At 46.0% G+C, this 15,058-nt stretch overlaps 1 protein-coding gene across 1 annotated transcript in view; it reads left to right on the top strand.

Annotated features, from left to right (window-relative positions):
• The first annotated feature begins 1,012 nt into the window (after positions 1–1,012).
• kcnh8 (potassium voltage-gated channel, subfamily H (eag-related), member 8) overlaps positions 1,013–15,058 on the top strand; it is a 76,877-nt gene continuing 62,831 nt past the window's right edge. The window contains exons 1-4 of the mRNA XM_045709610.1: positions 1,013–1,116; positions 7,330–7,475; positions 9,837–10,071; positions 11,767–11,924. Of these exons, the coding sequence (XP_045565566.1) occupies positions 1,095–1,116; positions 7,330–7,475; positions 9,837–10,071; positions 11,767–11,924 (561 nt within the window). The 5' untranslated portion in view covers positions 1,013–1,094. The remainder of the gene's footprint in view (positions 1,117–7,329; positions 7,476–9,836; positions 10,072–11,766; positions 11,925–15,058) is intronic.

Here is a 15,058-nt window from a genome sequence, read left to right on the forward strand (position 1 = left end):
ACACAGATACACCTACAGAACTCCTGCTAGGTTTTTAGTGTTTAGTGTGTGTTTGACTGCTTTCATCTATCTGTATTATACTGTACATATCTGCATGCTTCAAAGAATAATCTGTTACATAACTTGATTTGTAATGTGATTATAATGTGTTTTGATGTGTAATGTGATTATATAATGTGTCTTGATTTGTAATGTGATTATAATGTGCCTTGATTTGTAATGTGATTATAATGTGTTTTGATGTGTAATGTGATTATATAATGTGTCTTGATTTGTAATGTGATTATAATGTGTCTTGATTTGTAATGTGATTATAATGTGTTTTGATGTGTAATGTGATTATATAATGTGTCTTGATTTGTAATGTGATTATAATGTGCCTTGATTTGTAATGTGATTATAATGTGTCTTGATTTGTAATGTGATTATAATGTGTCTTGATTTGTAATGTGATTATAATGTGCCTTGATTTGTAATGTGATTATAATGTGTCTTGATTTGTAATGTGATTATAATGTGTTTTGTCTGTATTAGATGTGATTATAACATGTGTTGTGCAGCGAATGATACAACGTTTTGAAGCTCTGAATCTGTACTTTACATAAAAAGTCTTTAAAAAACTGCCAACAACAGTAGATCAACGAATCAGATGTGGAGCCTTATTTCAGATGATTGGTCGCATGTACAGTAGAATATCCATACTGTAGTGTGGCTCTGGGGTGAAGTTTCCCTTAGGTACAGATCTAGGATCAGCTTCCCCCAAGCCTAACCTTAACCATTACTGGGGAAAATGCAAAACTGACTCAAGATCAGCATCTAGGGGCAACTTCACCCTACTCCACTGTATGCGTATCATGTGTTTAACGTGTGTGTGTGTGTGTGTGTGTGTGTGTGTGTGTGTGTGTGTGTGTGTGTGTGTGTGTGTGTGTGTGTGTGTGTGTGTGTGTGTGTGTGTGTGTGTGTGTGTGTGTCTGTCTACTGCAGCATCGTTGTTCTGGTGCCTGCTGGAAATTGTCCCCATTAAGAATGAGAAGGGAGACGTGGTGCTCTTCCTAGCTTCATATAAAGACATCACAGACACCAAGGCCAAGGCCATGCCAGAGGACAGGCGAGAAGGTCAGTGTGTGTGTGTAGGTGTGTGCGCACATGCATGCTTGGTGCTTGCGCGTGTGTGTGTGTATCTGCAGTCAATAATGTTTTTGCTCATTCCTCATCTCCTCCCCTCATGGCTCAATGTCTAATTACTTTCATTACTGTACATTACAACAAAACAACAAACAAAAACATGGTTTATTTTTATTCACGTAATGATATACTTTTTACACAAAGAAAAAGCCTGATGCTGCACATGCTTTTAGGAGAGATAAAAGCAGGGAGTAATGACTGGATTGTACATGTTATTCTATATTGCATCTGCATGTTCATTCTTCAACAATTAGCATTGTAAAGTATCAGTATCGGCACTGAGATAACAGAAAGCACAGCTCTGCAGAAGTGTGTGTTTTTGTCAATCCAGGCAAGGGAAACCCATTTTAACACACACATTCGCACGCACACACGCAAGCGTACACACCCACGCACACACACACGCACGCACGCACGCCCACACACACGTGTGCCGAACAGGGGGCCCCAATCTCTCTGTCAACAACCCCTCCCTCCCTCCCTCCCTCCCTCCCTCCCTCCCTCCCTCCCTCCCTCCCTCTCTTGCTCCCTTGTTCCCACCTTCGCTCCCTTTGCATTTGTCTCTCTTTCCCCATCTCATCCTACCTACCTCTCTGTCCCTCTCCCCCTCCCCATCTCTCCCTACCTACCTCTCTGTCCCTCTCCCCCTCCCCATCTCTCCCTACCTACCTCTCTGTCCCTCTCCCCCTCCCCATCTCTCCCTACCTACCTCTCTGTCCCTCTCCCCCTCCCCATCTCTCCCTACCTACCTCTCTGTCCCTCCCTCCCCATCTCTCCCTACCTACCTCTGTGTCCCTCCCTCTCCATCTCTCCCTGCCTACCTCTCTGTCCCTCCCTCCCCATCTCTCCCTACCTACCTCTCTGTCCCTCTCCCCCTCCCCATCTCTCCCTACCTACCTCTCTGTCCCTCTCCCCCTCCCCATCTCTCCCTACCTACCTCTCTGTCCCTCTCCCCCTCCCCATCTCTCCCTACCTACCTCTCTGTCCCTCTCCCCCTCCCCATCTCTTCCTACCTACCTCTTATTCCGTGATCGGGAGTCCCATAGGGCGTCGTCCGAGTTAGGGGAGGGTTAGGCCGTCATTGTAAAATAAGAATTTCCTACTTAAATAAAGGTTAAATCAAATAAAAGATCATCAAGGTCCTCAGCCACGGCCTGTTTACCCTGCTACCATTTAGAAGGCGGAGACAATACAAGTGCATTAAATCTGGGACCGAGACTGATAAACAGCTTCTATCACCAGGCCATCAGACTGTTAAACAGCCATCACTAGCCAACTTCTGCCCAATACCCTGTGCTGAACCTTAGAGATTGTCACTAGCCGGGAATTAACCCAGTACTCTACCCTGAACCTTAGAGATTGTCACTAGCCGGCTAGCACCCAGTACTCTACCCTGCACCGTAGAGATTGTCACTAGCCGGCTAGCACCCAGTACTCTACCCTGAACCTTAGAGATTGTCACTAGCCGGCTAGCACCCAGTACTCTACCCTGCACCTTAGAGATTGTCACTAGCCGGCTAGCACCCAGTACTCTACCCTGCACTTTAGAGATTGTCACTAGCCGGCTAGCACCCAGTACTCTACCCTGAACCTTAGAGATTGTCACTAGCCGGCTAGCACCCAGTACTCTACCATGCACCTTAGAGATTGTCACTAGCCGGCTAGCACCCAGTACTCTACCCTGCACCTTAGAGATTGTCACTAGCCGGCTAGCACCCATTACTCTACCCTGCACCTTAGAGATTGTCACTAGCCGGCTAGCACCCAGTACTCTACCCTGCACCTTAGAGATTGTCACTAGCCGGCTAGCACCCATTACTCTACCCTGCACCTTAGAGATTGTCACTAGCCGGCTAGCACCCAGTACTCTACCCTGAACCTTAGAGACAGCTGCCCTATTTACAAAGAGTCATTGAACACTGGTCACTTTTATAATGTTTACATGCTGTTTTACCCACTTCATATGTAGAGTGCATTTGGAAAGTATTCAGACCCCTTCCCCTTTTCCATATTTTGTTACATTACAGCCTTATTCTAAAATTTATTACATAATTGACATAATTGTTTCCCTTCATCAATCTACACACAATACCCCATAATGACAAAGTGAAAATGATTTTTTTAAATGTTTGCAAATTTATTAAAAACAAAATACAGAAATACCTTATTTACAAATGTTTTCAGACCCTTTGCTATGAGACACAAAATTGAGCTCAGGTGCATCCTGTTTCCATTGATCATCCTTGAGTTGTATCTAACACTTCATTGGAGTCCATCTGTGGTAAATTCAATTGATTGGACATGATTTGGAAAGTCACACACCTGTCTATATAAGGTCCCACAGGTGATAGTGCATGTCAGAGCAAAACTCTGAGACAGGATTGTGTCAAGGCACAGATCTGTGGAAGGGTACCAACACATATCTGCAACATTGAAGGTCCCCAAGAACACAGTGGCCTCCATCATTCTTAAATGGAAGAAGTTTGGAACCACTAAGACTCTTCCTAGAGCTGGCCGCCCAGCCAAACTAAGCAATCGGGGAGAAGGGCCTTGGTGAGGAAGGTGACCAAGAACCCAATGCTCACTCTGACAGAGCTCCAGAGTTCCTCCCTCTGGAGATGGGAGAACCTTTCAGAAGGACAACCATCTCTGCAGCACTCCACCTATCAGACCTTTATGGTAGAGTGGCCTGATGGAAGCCACTCCTCAGTAAAAGGCACATGTCAGCCCTCTTGGAGTTTGCTAAAAGACACCTAAACGACTCTCAGACCATGAGAAACAAGATTCTCTGGTCTGATGAACCCAAGTATGAACTCTTTGGCCTGAATGCCAAGCATCACATCTGGAGGAAACCTGGCACCATCCCTACGGTGAAGCATGGTGGCAGCATCATGCTGTGGTGATGTTTTTCAGCAGCAGGGACTGGGAGACTAGTCAGGATCGAGGGAAAGATGAGCGGAGCAAAGTATAGAGAGATCCTTGATGAAAACCTGCTCCAGAGGGCTCACAACCTCAGACTGGGGTGAAGGTTCACCTTCCAACAGGACAACGACCTTAAGCAGACATCCAAGACAACGCAGAAGTGGCTTTGGAACAAGTCTCTGAATGTCTGAATGCCCAGCCAGAGCCCGGACTTGAACCTGATCAAACATCTCTGGAGAGACCTGAAAATCGCTGTGCAGCGACGCTCCCCATCCAACCTGACAGAGCTTGAGAGGATCTGCGGAGAAGAATGGGAAAAACAGATGTGCCAAGCTTGTAGTGTCATACCCAGTAAGACTCGATGCTGTAATCGCTACTTCAACAAAGTACTGAGTGAAGGGTCTGAATACTTATGTAAATGTAATATTTCAGGGAGGGTTAGGGTGTAATCGCTACTTCAACAAAGTACTGAGTGAAGGGTCTGAATACTTATGTAAATGTAATATTTCAGGGAGGGTTAGGGTGGGTGGCTCTGGTGAAGGACGAAGAACCTTCTCATCCCGCTAATCCTCCAGCAGAGGAGGCGGCTCCGGTTTGGGGCGTAGCCCCCGCTCCGCCCGCTGATCCCTCCGCTTTTGTGTCACCGGACCCTGGATCGTCGCCGATGGACCCGAACCGTGGATCATCACCGGAGGTTCTGGACTGCATACCGCCGCTGGAGGTTCTGGACTGCAGACCTCCGCTGGAGACTCTGGACTGCAGACCGCCGCTGGAGACTCTGGACTGCAGACCGCCGCTGGAGACTCTGGACTGCAGACCGCCGCTGGAGGTTCCGGACTGCAGACCGCCGCTGGAGACTCCGGACTGCAGACCGCCGCTGGAGACTCCGGACTGGAGGACGTCGCTGGAGGCTCCGGACTGGAGGACGTGCTGGATACTCCGGACTGCAGACCGTCGCTGAAGACTCCGGACTGCAGACCGTCGCTGAAGACTCCGGACTGGAGGACGTCGCTGGAGGCTCCGGACTGGAGGACGTGCTGGAGGCTCCGGACTGTGGGCCCTCTCAGGAGGTTCCGGACTGTGGGCCCTCTCAGAAGGTTCCGGACTGTGGGCCCTCTCAGGAGGTGGGCCCTCTCAGCAGGTTCCGGACTGTGGGCCGTATCAGGAGGTTCCGGACTGTGGGCCCTCTCAGGAGGTTCCGGACTGTGTGCCTTCTCAGGAGGTTGCGGACTGTGGGCCTTCTCAGGAGGTTCCGGACTGTGGGCCCTCTCAGGAGGTTCCGGACTGTGGGCCCTCTCAGGAGGTTCCGGACTGTGGGCCCTCTCAGGAGGTTCCGGACTGTGGGCCATCTCAGGAGGTTCCGGACTGTGGGCCGTCTCAGGAGGTTCCGGACTGTAGGCCGTCTCAGGAGGTTCCGGACTGTGGGCAGTCTCAGGAGGTTCCGGACTGTAGGCCGTCTCAGGAGGTTCCGGACTGTGGAACTGTCGCCGGAAGCTCTGGACTGTGGAACTGTCGCCGTATGCTCTGGACTGTGGAACTGTCGCCGGAAGCTCTGGACTGGGAACTGTCGCCGGAAGCTCTGGACTGTGGAACTGTCGCCGAAAGCTCTGGACTGGGAACTGTTGCCGGAAGCTCTGGACTGGGAACTGTCGCCGGAAGCTCTGGACTGGGAATGCGCACTGGAGGCCTGATGCGTGGGGCTGGCACAGGTGGCCCCAGACTGGTGACATGCACTTCAGGGCGAGTGCGAGGAGCCGGGACAGGATATACTGGACCGTGGAGGCGCACTGGAGGTCTGGAGCGTATGGCTGGCACAACCCGTCCTGGCTGGATGCTCAGTTTAGCCCGGCAAGTGCGGGGCGCTGGCACAGGACGAACTAGGCTGTGAAGGCGTACTGGCAACACAGTGCGTAGAGCTAGCGCAGGATATCCTGGACCGAGGAGGCGTATCCGTCCTGGCTGAATGCCCACTCTAGCATGGCAAATGCGGGGCGCAGGCACAGTTCGCACCGGGCTATGAATGCGCACTGGTAATATAGTGCGCATCGCAGCATAACTCGGTGCCTGACTGGTTACATGCTTCCTACGGTAAGCACGGGGAGTTGGCTCAGGTCTACAACCTGACTCCGTCAATCTCCCCGTGTGCCCCCCCCCCCATTTTTGGGGGGAGCTGTCTCTTGGGCTTCCGTCGTTGCCAAGCTAGTTCCTCGTATTGTTGCCGTTTCTCTCTCGCTATCTCCGCCTTCTTCCATGGCAGGGTCTTGTCCCCTGCCATTACCTCCTCCCAGGTCCAGGATGTCCTCCACTCTCTTCTCTCCCGGGCCCAGGATCCCTGCTCCTCCTGGGCACGCTGCTTGGTCCTTTGGTGGTGGGAGATTCTGTCACATAGTTCGTCGGAAGGAGCGGACCAAAGTGCAGCGTGTGTATCGTTCCACATATTTTATTGAACTGTGAAACTATTCAAGATACACAAATAAACTAAAGAACAAAAACAACAAACCGTGACGAAGAGGTGCAACAGACACTAACTCAAAAACAATCTCCCACAAACCCAGGTGGGAAAAACAACTACTTATGTATGATCTCCAATTAGAGACAACGATGACCAGCTGCCTCTAATTGGAGATCATCCCCAAAAACAACAACATAGAAATACAAAAACTGGAACATAACAACATAGACAATCTAAACTTGAAAAAAAAACTGTCACGCCCTGACCTTCTCTACCATAGCATTCTATGGTCAGGACGTGACAATTAATGTATGGATTATGTGTGTATTGTTATTATATTACTATATATTAATGTATGGATTATGTGTGTATTGTTATTATGTTACTAGATATTAATGTATGGATTGTGTGTGTATTGTTATTATATTACTAGATATTGCTGCATTGCTAGAGCTAGAAACATAAGCATTTCACTGCACTTACGATAACATCTGCCAATCTGTGTACAAACTGTGATCTGATTTTATACGTATTCATTGTCACTGTAACCAGTGTTGGATATTAAACATTTCATCCAAACATAATGATTTCCTCCTATTTCTTTCCTCAGTTTTCTATGAGATTTCCTAGGGGGCCATGTGGTTTGATTGTACAATAATACTGTGTGTGTGTGTGTGTGTGTGTGTGTGTGTGTGTGTGTGTGTGTGTGTGTGTGTGTGTGTGTGTGTGTGTGTGTGTGTGTGTGTGTGTGTGTGTGTGTGTGTGTGTAGAGTGCCGACGAGGGCGGGTGAAGACTGGTTCTTCATTCAGCTCTACTCGTCTGCGGAGCAGTACTGTACTCTACCACATCTCTGATCACCTCCACAGCAAAGGCAACAAGAAGAGGAAGAAGAAGAGCAAGATCAAACTCAACAAGGTAAAACACACTAAATTACTCACCCTAACAACCAACATTACACACCATAATAACCAACACTACACACCCTAACAACCAACATTACACACCATAATAACCAACACTACACACCCTAACAACCAACATTACACACCATAATAACCAACACTACACACCCTAACAACCAACATTACACACCATAATAACCAACACTACACACCCTAACAACCAACATTACACACCATAATAACCAACACTACACACCCTAACAACCAACATTACACACCATAACAACCAACACTACACACCCTAACAACCAACATTACACACCATAATAACCAACACTACACACCCTAACAACCAACATTACACACCATAATAACCAACACTACACACCCTAACAACCAACATTACACACCATAATAACCAACACTACACACCCTAACAACCAACATTACACACCATAATAACCAACACTACACACCCTAACAACCAACATTACACACCATAATAACCAACACTACACACCCTAACAACCAACATTACACACCATAATAACCAACACTACACACCCTAACAACCAACATTACACACCATAATAACCAACACTACACACCCTAACAACCAACATTACACACCATAATAACCAACACTACACACCCTAACAACCAACATTACACACCATAATAACCAACACTACACACCCTAACAACCAACATTACACACCATAATAACCAACACTACACACCCTAACAAACATTACACACCATAACAACAAACATTACTCACACTAACAACCAACACTACACAACATAACAACCAACACTACACACCCTAACAACAAACATTACACACCATAACAACAAACATTACTCACCCTAACAACCAACACTACACACCATAACAACCAACACTTACACACCCTAACAACAAACATTACACACCATAACAACAAACATTACTCACTCTAACAACCAACACTACACACCATAACAATCAACACTCCTCACCATAACAACCAACAATACTCACCCTAACAACCAACACTACACACCATAATAACCAACAATACACACCATAACAACCAACACTACACACCCTAACAACAAACATTACACACCATAACAACAAACATTACTCACCCTAACAACCAACACTACACACCATAACAACCAACACTACTCACCCTAACAACCAACACTACACACCCTAACAACAAACATTACACACCCTAACAACAAACATTACTCACTCTAACAACCAACACTACACACCCTAACAACAAACTCTACACACCCTAACAACAAACTCTACTCACCCTAACAACAAACATTACTCACTCTAACAACCAACACTACACACCCTAACAACAAACTCTACTCACCCTAACAACCAACACTACACACCCTAACAACAAACTCTACACACCCTAACAACAAACTCTACACACCCTAACAACAAACTCTACACACCCTAACAACAAACAAATAACAGCGATGAGAGCACCTGCCACTACTTTACTCAAATCATAGCAACAATGTTTTAGGGGATGGTCCTATCCTTTTTTTCTACCAGGGAGTTTTAGTGTGACCTGTGTGGTCCATGGTTATTGCTGCTGACCCTGACACACATGTATGCCAGAGTTGACATGAGTTTGAAACCTGCCCACTCCCCCTCCCCATCTTTTAACAGTGTACTATCTCTTCATAAAGATAAAAAAAGAAGTGAGGGACTGCCTCAACTGAAATACATATATACATCTTGAATATATACATATTGGATACCTTTCTAATCTGTTTTCTTGATACCAACTCCTCCAACCCTCCACCCCCCTTCACACAGAAGCATATCAGTGTTCTTCGACTCTGACTACTTCAACAAAATTATTACTGAACCCTCATCCCCGTCCCCTGTCCTTTCATCCAGTCAGAATGTGTTCCCCTTTCATCCAATCAAAATGTATTCCCCTCTCATTTCACCCAATCAGAATGTTCCCTGCTCTTTTCATCCAATCAGAATGTTCCCCTGTCCTTTCACCCAATCAGAATGTGTTCCACTCTCCTTTCACCCAACCAGAATGTGTTCTCCTTTCATCCCATCAGAATGTGTTCCCCTTTTCCTTTCATTCAATCAGAATGTGTTCCACTCTCCTTTCACCCAATCAGAATGTGTTCCACTCTCCTTTCACCCAATCAGAATGTGTTCCACTCTCCTTTCACCCAATCAGAATGTGTTCCACTCTCCTTTCACCCAATCAGAATGTGTTCCACTCTCCTTTCACCCAATCAGAATGTGTTCCACTCTCCTTTCACCCAATCAGAATGTGTTCCACTCTCCTTTCACCCAATCAGAATGTGTTCCACTCTCTTTTCACCCAATCAGAATGTGTTCGGGGACCCCCCTGCTCTGCCGGAGTACAAGGTTGCGGACGCCAAGAAGTCCAAGTTCATCCTGCTTCACTTCAGCACCTTCAAGGCAGGCTGGGATTGGCTGATCCTGCTGGCCACCTTCTACGTTGCCGTGACAGTGCCCTACAATGTCTGCTTCATCGGTGACGATGACCTCACCAGGAGCACTTCAGTCAGCGACGTTGCCGTGGAGATACTCTTTATTATAGGTATAGGGGAGGGTCATATGTATGTGGGAGAGGGGTTTGGGGTTGGGTGGAGGGGGGTCAGAGTTTGGGGTTAGGGTTAGGTTAGGGTTTGCCTAGTGACTCATCCTGAGTTGAATTCCGCTGCTCTATCGATCGCTTCATACATCAGTCTGAATATAACATTCTAGAAGTTGTTTGTGCTGACATCAAAATTACGTGATTCAAGATTTGTGTAGGTCGGCTCTGGTCCAACCCATCGGTTTCTGTGACCAATCAGAACAATTTGAATGTATTCACATACGAGAAGTCATCGGGGAAAGATCAAACGTTAGTGGGCGTGGCGTATGGCCAGAACGATGTGGATAGGTAGCCAGGCCAGTTAGGGTTATGGACAGAGTTAGGGACAGGGACAGTGTTAGAGACTTAGAGACAGTGTTGGGGACAGTGTTAGAGATAGTGTTTGTTTTTTTAAACATTTTGAGTCATTTAGCAGACACTCTTATCCAGAGCAACTTACAGTAGTGAATGCATACATTTCATATATATATATTTTTTTGTACTGGCCCCCCGTGGGAATCAAACCCACAACCCTGGCATTGCACACACCATGCTGGCATTGCACACACCATGCTGGCATTGCAAACACCATGCTCTACCAACTGAGCCACAGGGAAGGCCTATGGACAGTGTTAGGTTTATGGACAGTGTTAGGGTCAGAGTTAGGGTTAGGGACAGTGTTAGGGTCAGGGTTAGGGTTAGGGACAGTGTTATGGTCAGAGTTAGGGTTATGGACAGTGTTATGGTCAGGGTTAGGGTTATGGACAGTGTTAGGGTCAGGGTTAGGTTTAGGGACAGTGTTAGGGTCAGAGTTAGGGTTAGGGACAGTGTTAGGGTCAGAGTTAGGGTTAGGGACAGTGTTAGGGTCAGGGTTAGGGTTAGGGACAGTGTTAGGGTCAGGGTTAGGGTTAGGGACAGTGTTAGGGTCAGGGTTAGGGTTAGGGACAGTGTTAGGTTTATGGACAGTGTTAGGGTCAGAGTTAGGTTTATGGACAGTGTTAGGGTCAGAGTTAGGGTTATGGACAGTGTTAGGGTCAGGGTTAGGGTTATGGACAGTGTTAGGGTCAGGGTTAGGGTTAGGGACAGTGTTAGGGTCAGGGTTAGGTTTAGGGACAGTGTTAGGGTCAGAGTTAGGGTTAGGGACAGTGTTAGGGTCAGAGTTAGGGTTATGGACAGTGTTAGGGACAGTGTTAGGATCAGTGTTAGGGTTTGGGACAGGGTGTATAGTTTATGGTCCAGCAACTCAGTAACCTATGACACTTGTAGTGGGTGTACATATTACATAATCTGACAGTAAGTCATGGATCAATAACCTTACACCCACCTCTCTCTCTCTCTCTCCCTCTCTATCTCTCCCTCTCTCTCCCTCTCTCTTCTCTATCTCTCTCTATATCTCTTTCTCTCTCTCTCTCTCTCTCTCTCTCTCCCTCTCTATCTCTCCCTCTCTCTCCCTCTCTATCTCTCTCTCTCTCTCTCTCTCTCCCTCTCCCTCTCTATCTCTCCCTCTCTCTATCTCTCTCTATATCTCTCTCCCTCTCGCTCTCTCCCTTTCTCTTCCTCTCTATCTCTCCCTGTCTCTCCCACTCTCTTCCTCTCTTTCTCTCTCTCTCTTCCCCTTTCTCCTTCTCACTTTCCTCTCTGTCCCTCTCTCCTTCCCAGACATTGTGTTCAGCTTCCGTACCACGTACGTAAGTAAGTCTGGTCAGGTGATCTTCGACGCGCGGTTGATCTGCATCCACTACATGACCACGTGGTTCATCATCGACCTGGTCGCCGCGCTGCCCTTTGACCTCCTCTACGCCTTTAAAGTCAGCGTGGTGAGTCAGTTGGTTACCCCATAGCGGTCCTCTAGCCAATGAAATCACTGTGATGCTGTGTTGTGTTTTTGTCATTAACTTAAAAAGCTAATGAAATGCTTTAGAGAGCATGCGTGATGTTTTGTGCCTAATCACTGAAGAAGATATATTGTAACCCTTGAATTAGCAAGGAATAGATTTTCAAAATACAATATGTAGAAATGAAATCTGCCAAGCACACTCCATCACACATTTGTTATGTCGTAGTGATGTAATTCTACTGTAAATGAGTTTCATGATTGATTGGTTTCCCAATAAGTCCAATACCTAAAGAAATCAACACGATATTCATTTTATTCATAAATTACTTTTCAAACATTTAGCTCAAAGCGCCAAAACATAGTACTGTACAAACACTTAATCACAATATTGTGTTCGTAATGGAACATCGTATAATTAAGCAATAAGGCACGAAGGGGTGTGGTATATGGCCAATATACCATGGCTAAGGGCTGTTCTTAAGCATGACGCAATGCGGAGTCCCTGGATACAACACTTAGCCGTGGTATATTGGCCATATACCATAAACCCCTCGAGGTGCCTTATTGCTGTTATAAACTGGTTACCGACATAATTATAGCAGTAAAAATAAATGTTTTGTCATACCCATGGTATACAGTCTGATATACCAAGACTGTCAGCCAATCAGCGTTCAGGGCTCGAACCACCCAGTTTATAATTACTGTTTTACAACTGTCTCTTGATTGATTGGTAATTCGATACATCCCTATATCTAATACAGTGGTATTGTATTTACAGTACCCGGGCTGAGACACAAATGGCATTTGAAAAGAATGGATAGCATTGATTACTTTATACACAGAGGAACTGGCGGTTCTCCTGCATGTGCTTCTGTGTATTGATTTCATATACAGCACAAGGAACACAGTTCTATCACATTGTGCCATCAGAGCCTTTACTGTTCTAGTATAGTAATATCTATGGTTCCATTGAGAATAGTGGAATGGCAGAACTATAGAAATTAGAATAGTTTCAGCGGTTGAATTATATTACCCAAGGGAAACGCTGCTCTATGTGGCTGGGGAGCTTTGATTGGTTGTGTGGTTTAGTTTCATTATAGGGATCAGGAAGTATCAGTCTCTGGTCTGTAATTGAGAGAAAGACTGTCAGAAAAGGTCCCTCCTCTGCCTCTCTGTTTGCTTTGGGGGGACTGAATCAAATTGGTCCAATATACTGGGGACACGCACGCACGAATGCAGGCACACACACACACACACACACACACACACACACACACACCACACACACACACACACACACACACACACACACACACACACACACACACACACACACACACACACACACACACACACACACACACACACACACACACACACACACACACACACACACACACAGACAGGGAGGATAGAGACGTAAACCATGTGTGTGTTTCCTTTCTCCATGATAGGACAGCAGGAAATCAACCCTGGAATCCCACTGGGACTAATTGAGACTGGGTCAGGATGGAGAGAGAGAGAGAAAAAGAGAGGGAAAAGATACATAATGACAGAGAAAAGAAAGACCACGAGAAAAAGAGACAGAGAGAGAAGGTGAGAAGACACAGAGTTATCCATCCTAGCCCATCGATGATGTCCAAATAGCATTCCTTTGTGTATAGTATTTATATGTTGTGTCTATATGACCAAATAACCAAATTGACCTGCCATTTTAGCTTCATGTTTTTTTTTGGGGGGGGGGGGCTGCCACATATGCCAAACTTGCCAAATGCTATAATGAAAGAGGACGAGAATGGAATTAAGTATTTTGTGTTTATCCTTGATAATTGTTAATCAAATAACGATGTAATGATGTATCTTACCTTGTTTTAAATGATCAAATAAACTAAACTAAACAATGACAGAGAAGAAGTGAACACGACAAAAGAGTGAAAGGGAGAAGATACATAGAGAGGGAGAGAGAGAGAGAGAGAGAGATAATGACAGGGTGCTCCAGTGCTCTAGGCAAAAGCCCTGCTTGGTTCCAGACTCTATTAGTGGAAATACCATGGTGTCCCAGAGGAGGTTGGTTTGAGCATGTGGGCACCGGGGGCTGGCGGGGAGACGCCAGGGGAGTCCAGGCATGCAGGGTAATTGTTGAGCTTTTGGAGTGATGTCCCTGCTAAGGCTGTAGGCCATATTTCACCAGAATGAGACAAAAAGTCCCTGCATCATCTCACTCATTCTCTCTCTCAATTCAATTCAATTCAATTCAGGGGGCTTTATTGGCATTGGAAACATATGTTAACATTGCCAAAGCAAGTGAAGTAGATCATATACAAACGCGAAATTATCTCTCGCTCTCTCTCTCTCTCTTATTCTCTCTGTCTTCCCTCTGTCCTTCTTTTCTTGTTTCTTCAGTCTCTATTTCTTCTTCTTTGTCCCTTTCTGTTGCTTTCCTTCCCGTCTCTTTCCTCTGTCTTTCTCCATCTTCTCCTCCCAGTACCATCTCAATTCAATTCAATTCAATTCAATTCAATTCAATTCAAGGGCTTTATTGGCATGGGAAACATGTTTACATTGTCTGTACTGAAGTAGGGGTGGGAGTCAGGTTCATCCCTCCAAGATGCTCCGTATTGACTCAGGTTAACCACTTCAAATTCACCTGATTCCCACCACGTCTCCTGTATACAACAATGCCTTCTATCCAACACTGTGATGCTCAGAAGGTCAATAGACCAGTTCTATTATGATACGGTCACTGCAATGCTTCTAGTGGTTATGGTGCCATCATTCCGCTGAGGCCATGGGCAGTTCATCTCCATATCAATACTTTATTGCTGGGATGATTATAGCTCTTATGAATGATGTATTCTGCAGGCCCTGGATGGATGGTTGATATATGTCATTACATTTGACAATTTAGTCATTTGCAGATGCTCTTATCCAGAGTGACTTAATACTAGTGCATTTATCTTAATATAGCTGGGTGAGACAACCACATATCACAGTCGTAGCAAATACATTTTCCCTCAATTAAGTAGTTATCAGCAAGATGGGCAGGGACTCTGCTGTCCTACCCTCAGGAGGAAGCTGGTTCCACTATTGGGGTGCCAGGACAGAGAAAAGCTT

The sequence above is a fragment of the Salmo salar genome, chromosome ssa27 (assembly GCF_905237065.1).
Source record: "Salmo salar chromosome ssa27, Ssal_v3.1, whole genome shotgun sequence".
NCBI classification, from domain to species: domain Eukaryota; kingdom Metazoa; phylum Chordata; class Actinopteri; order Salmoniformes; family Salmonidae; genus Salmo; species Salmo salar.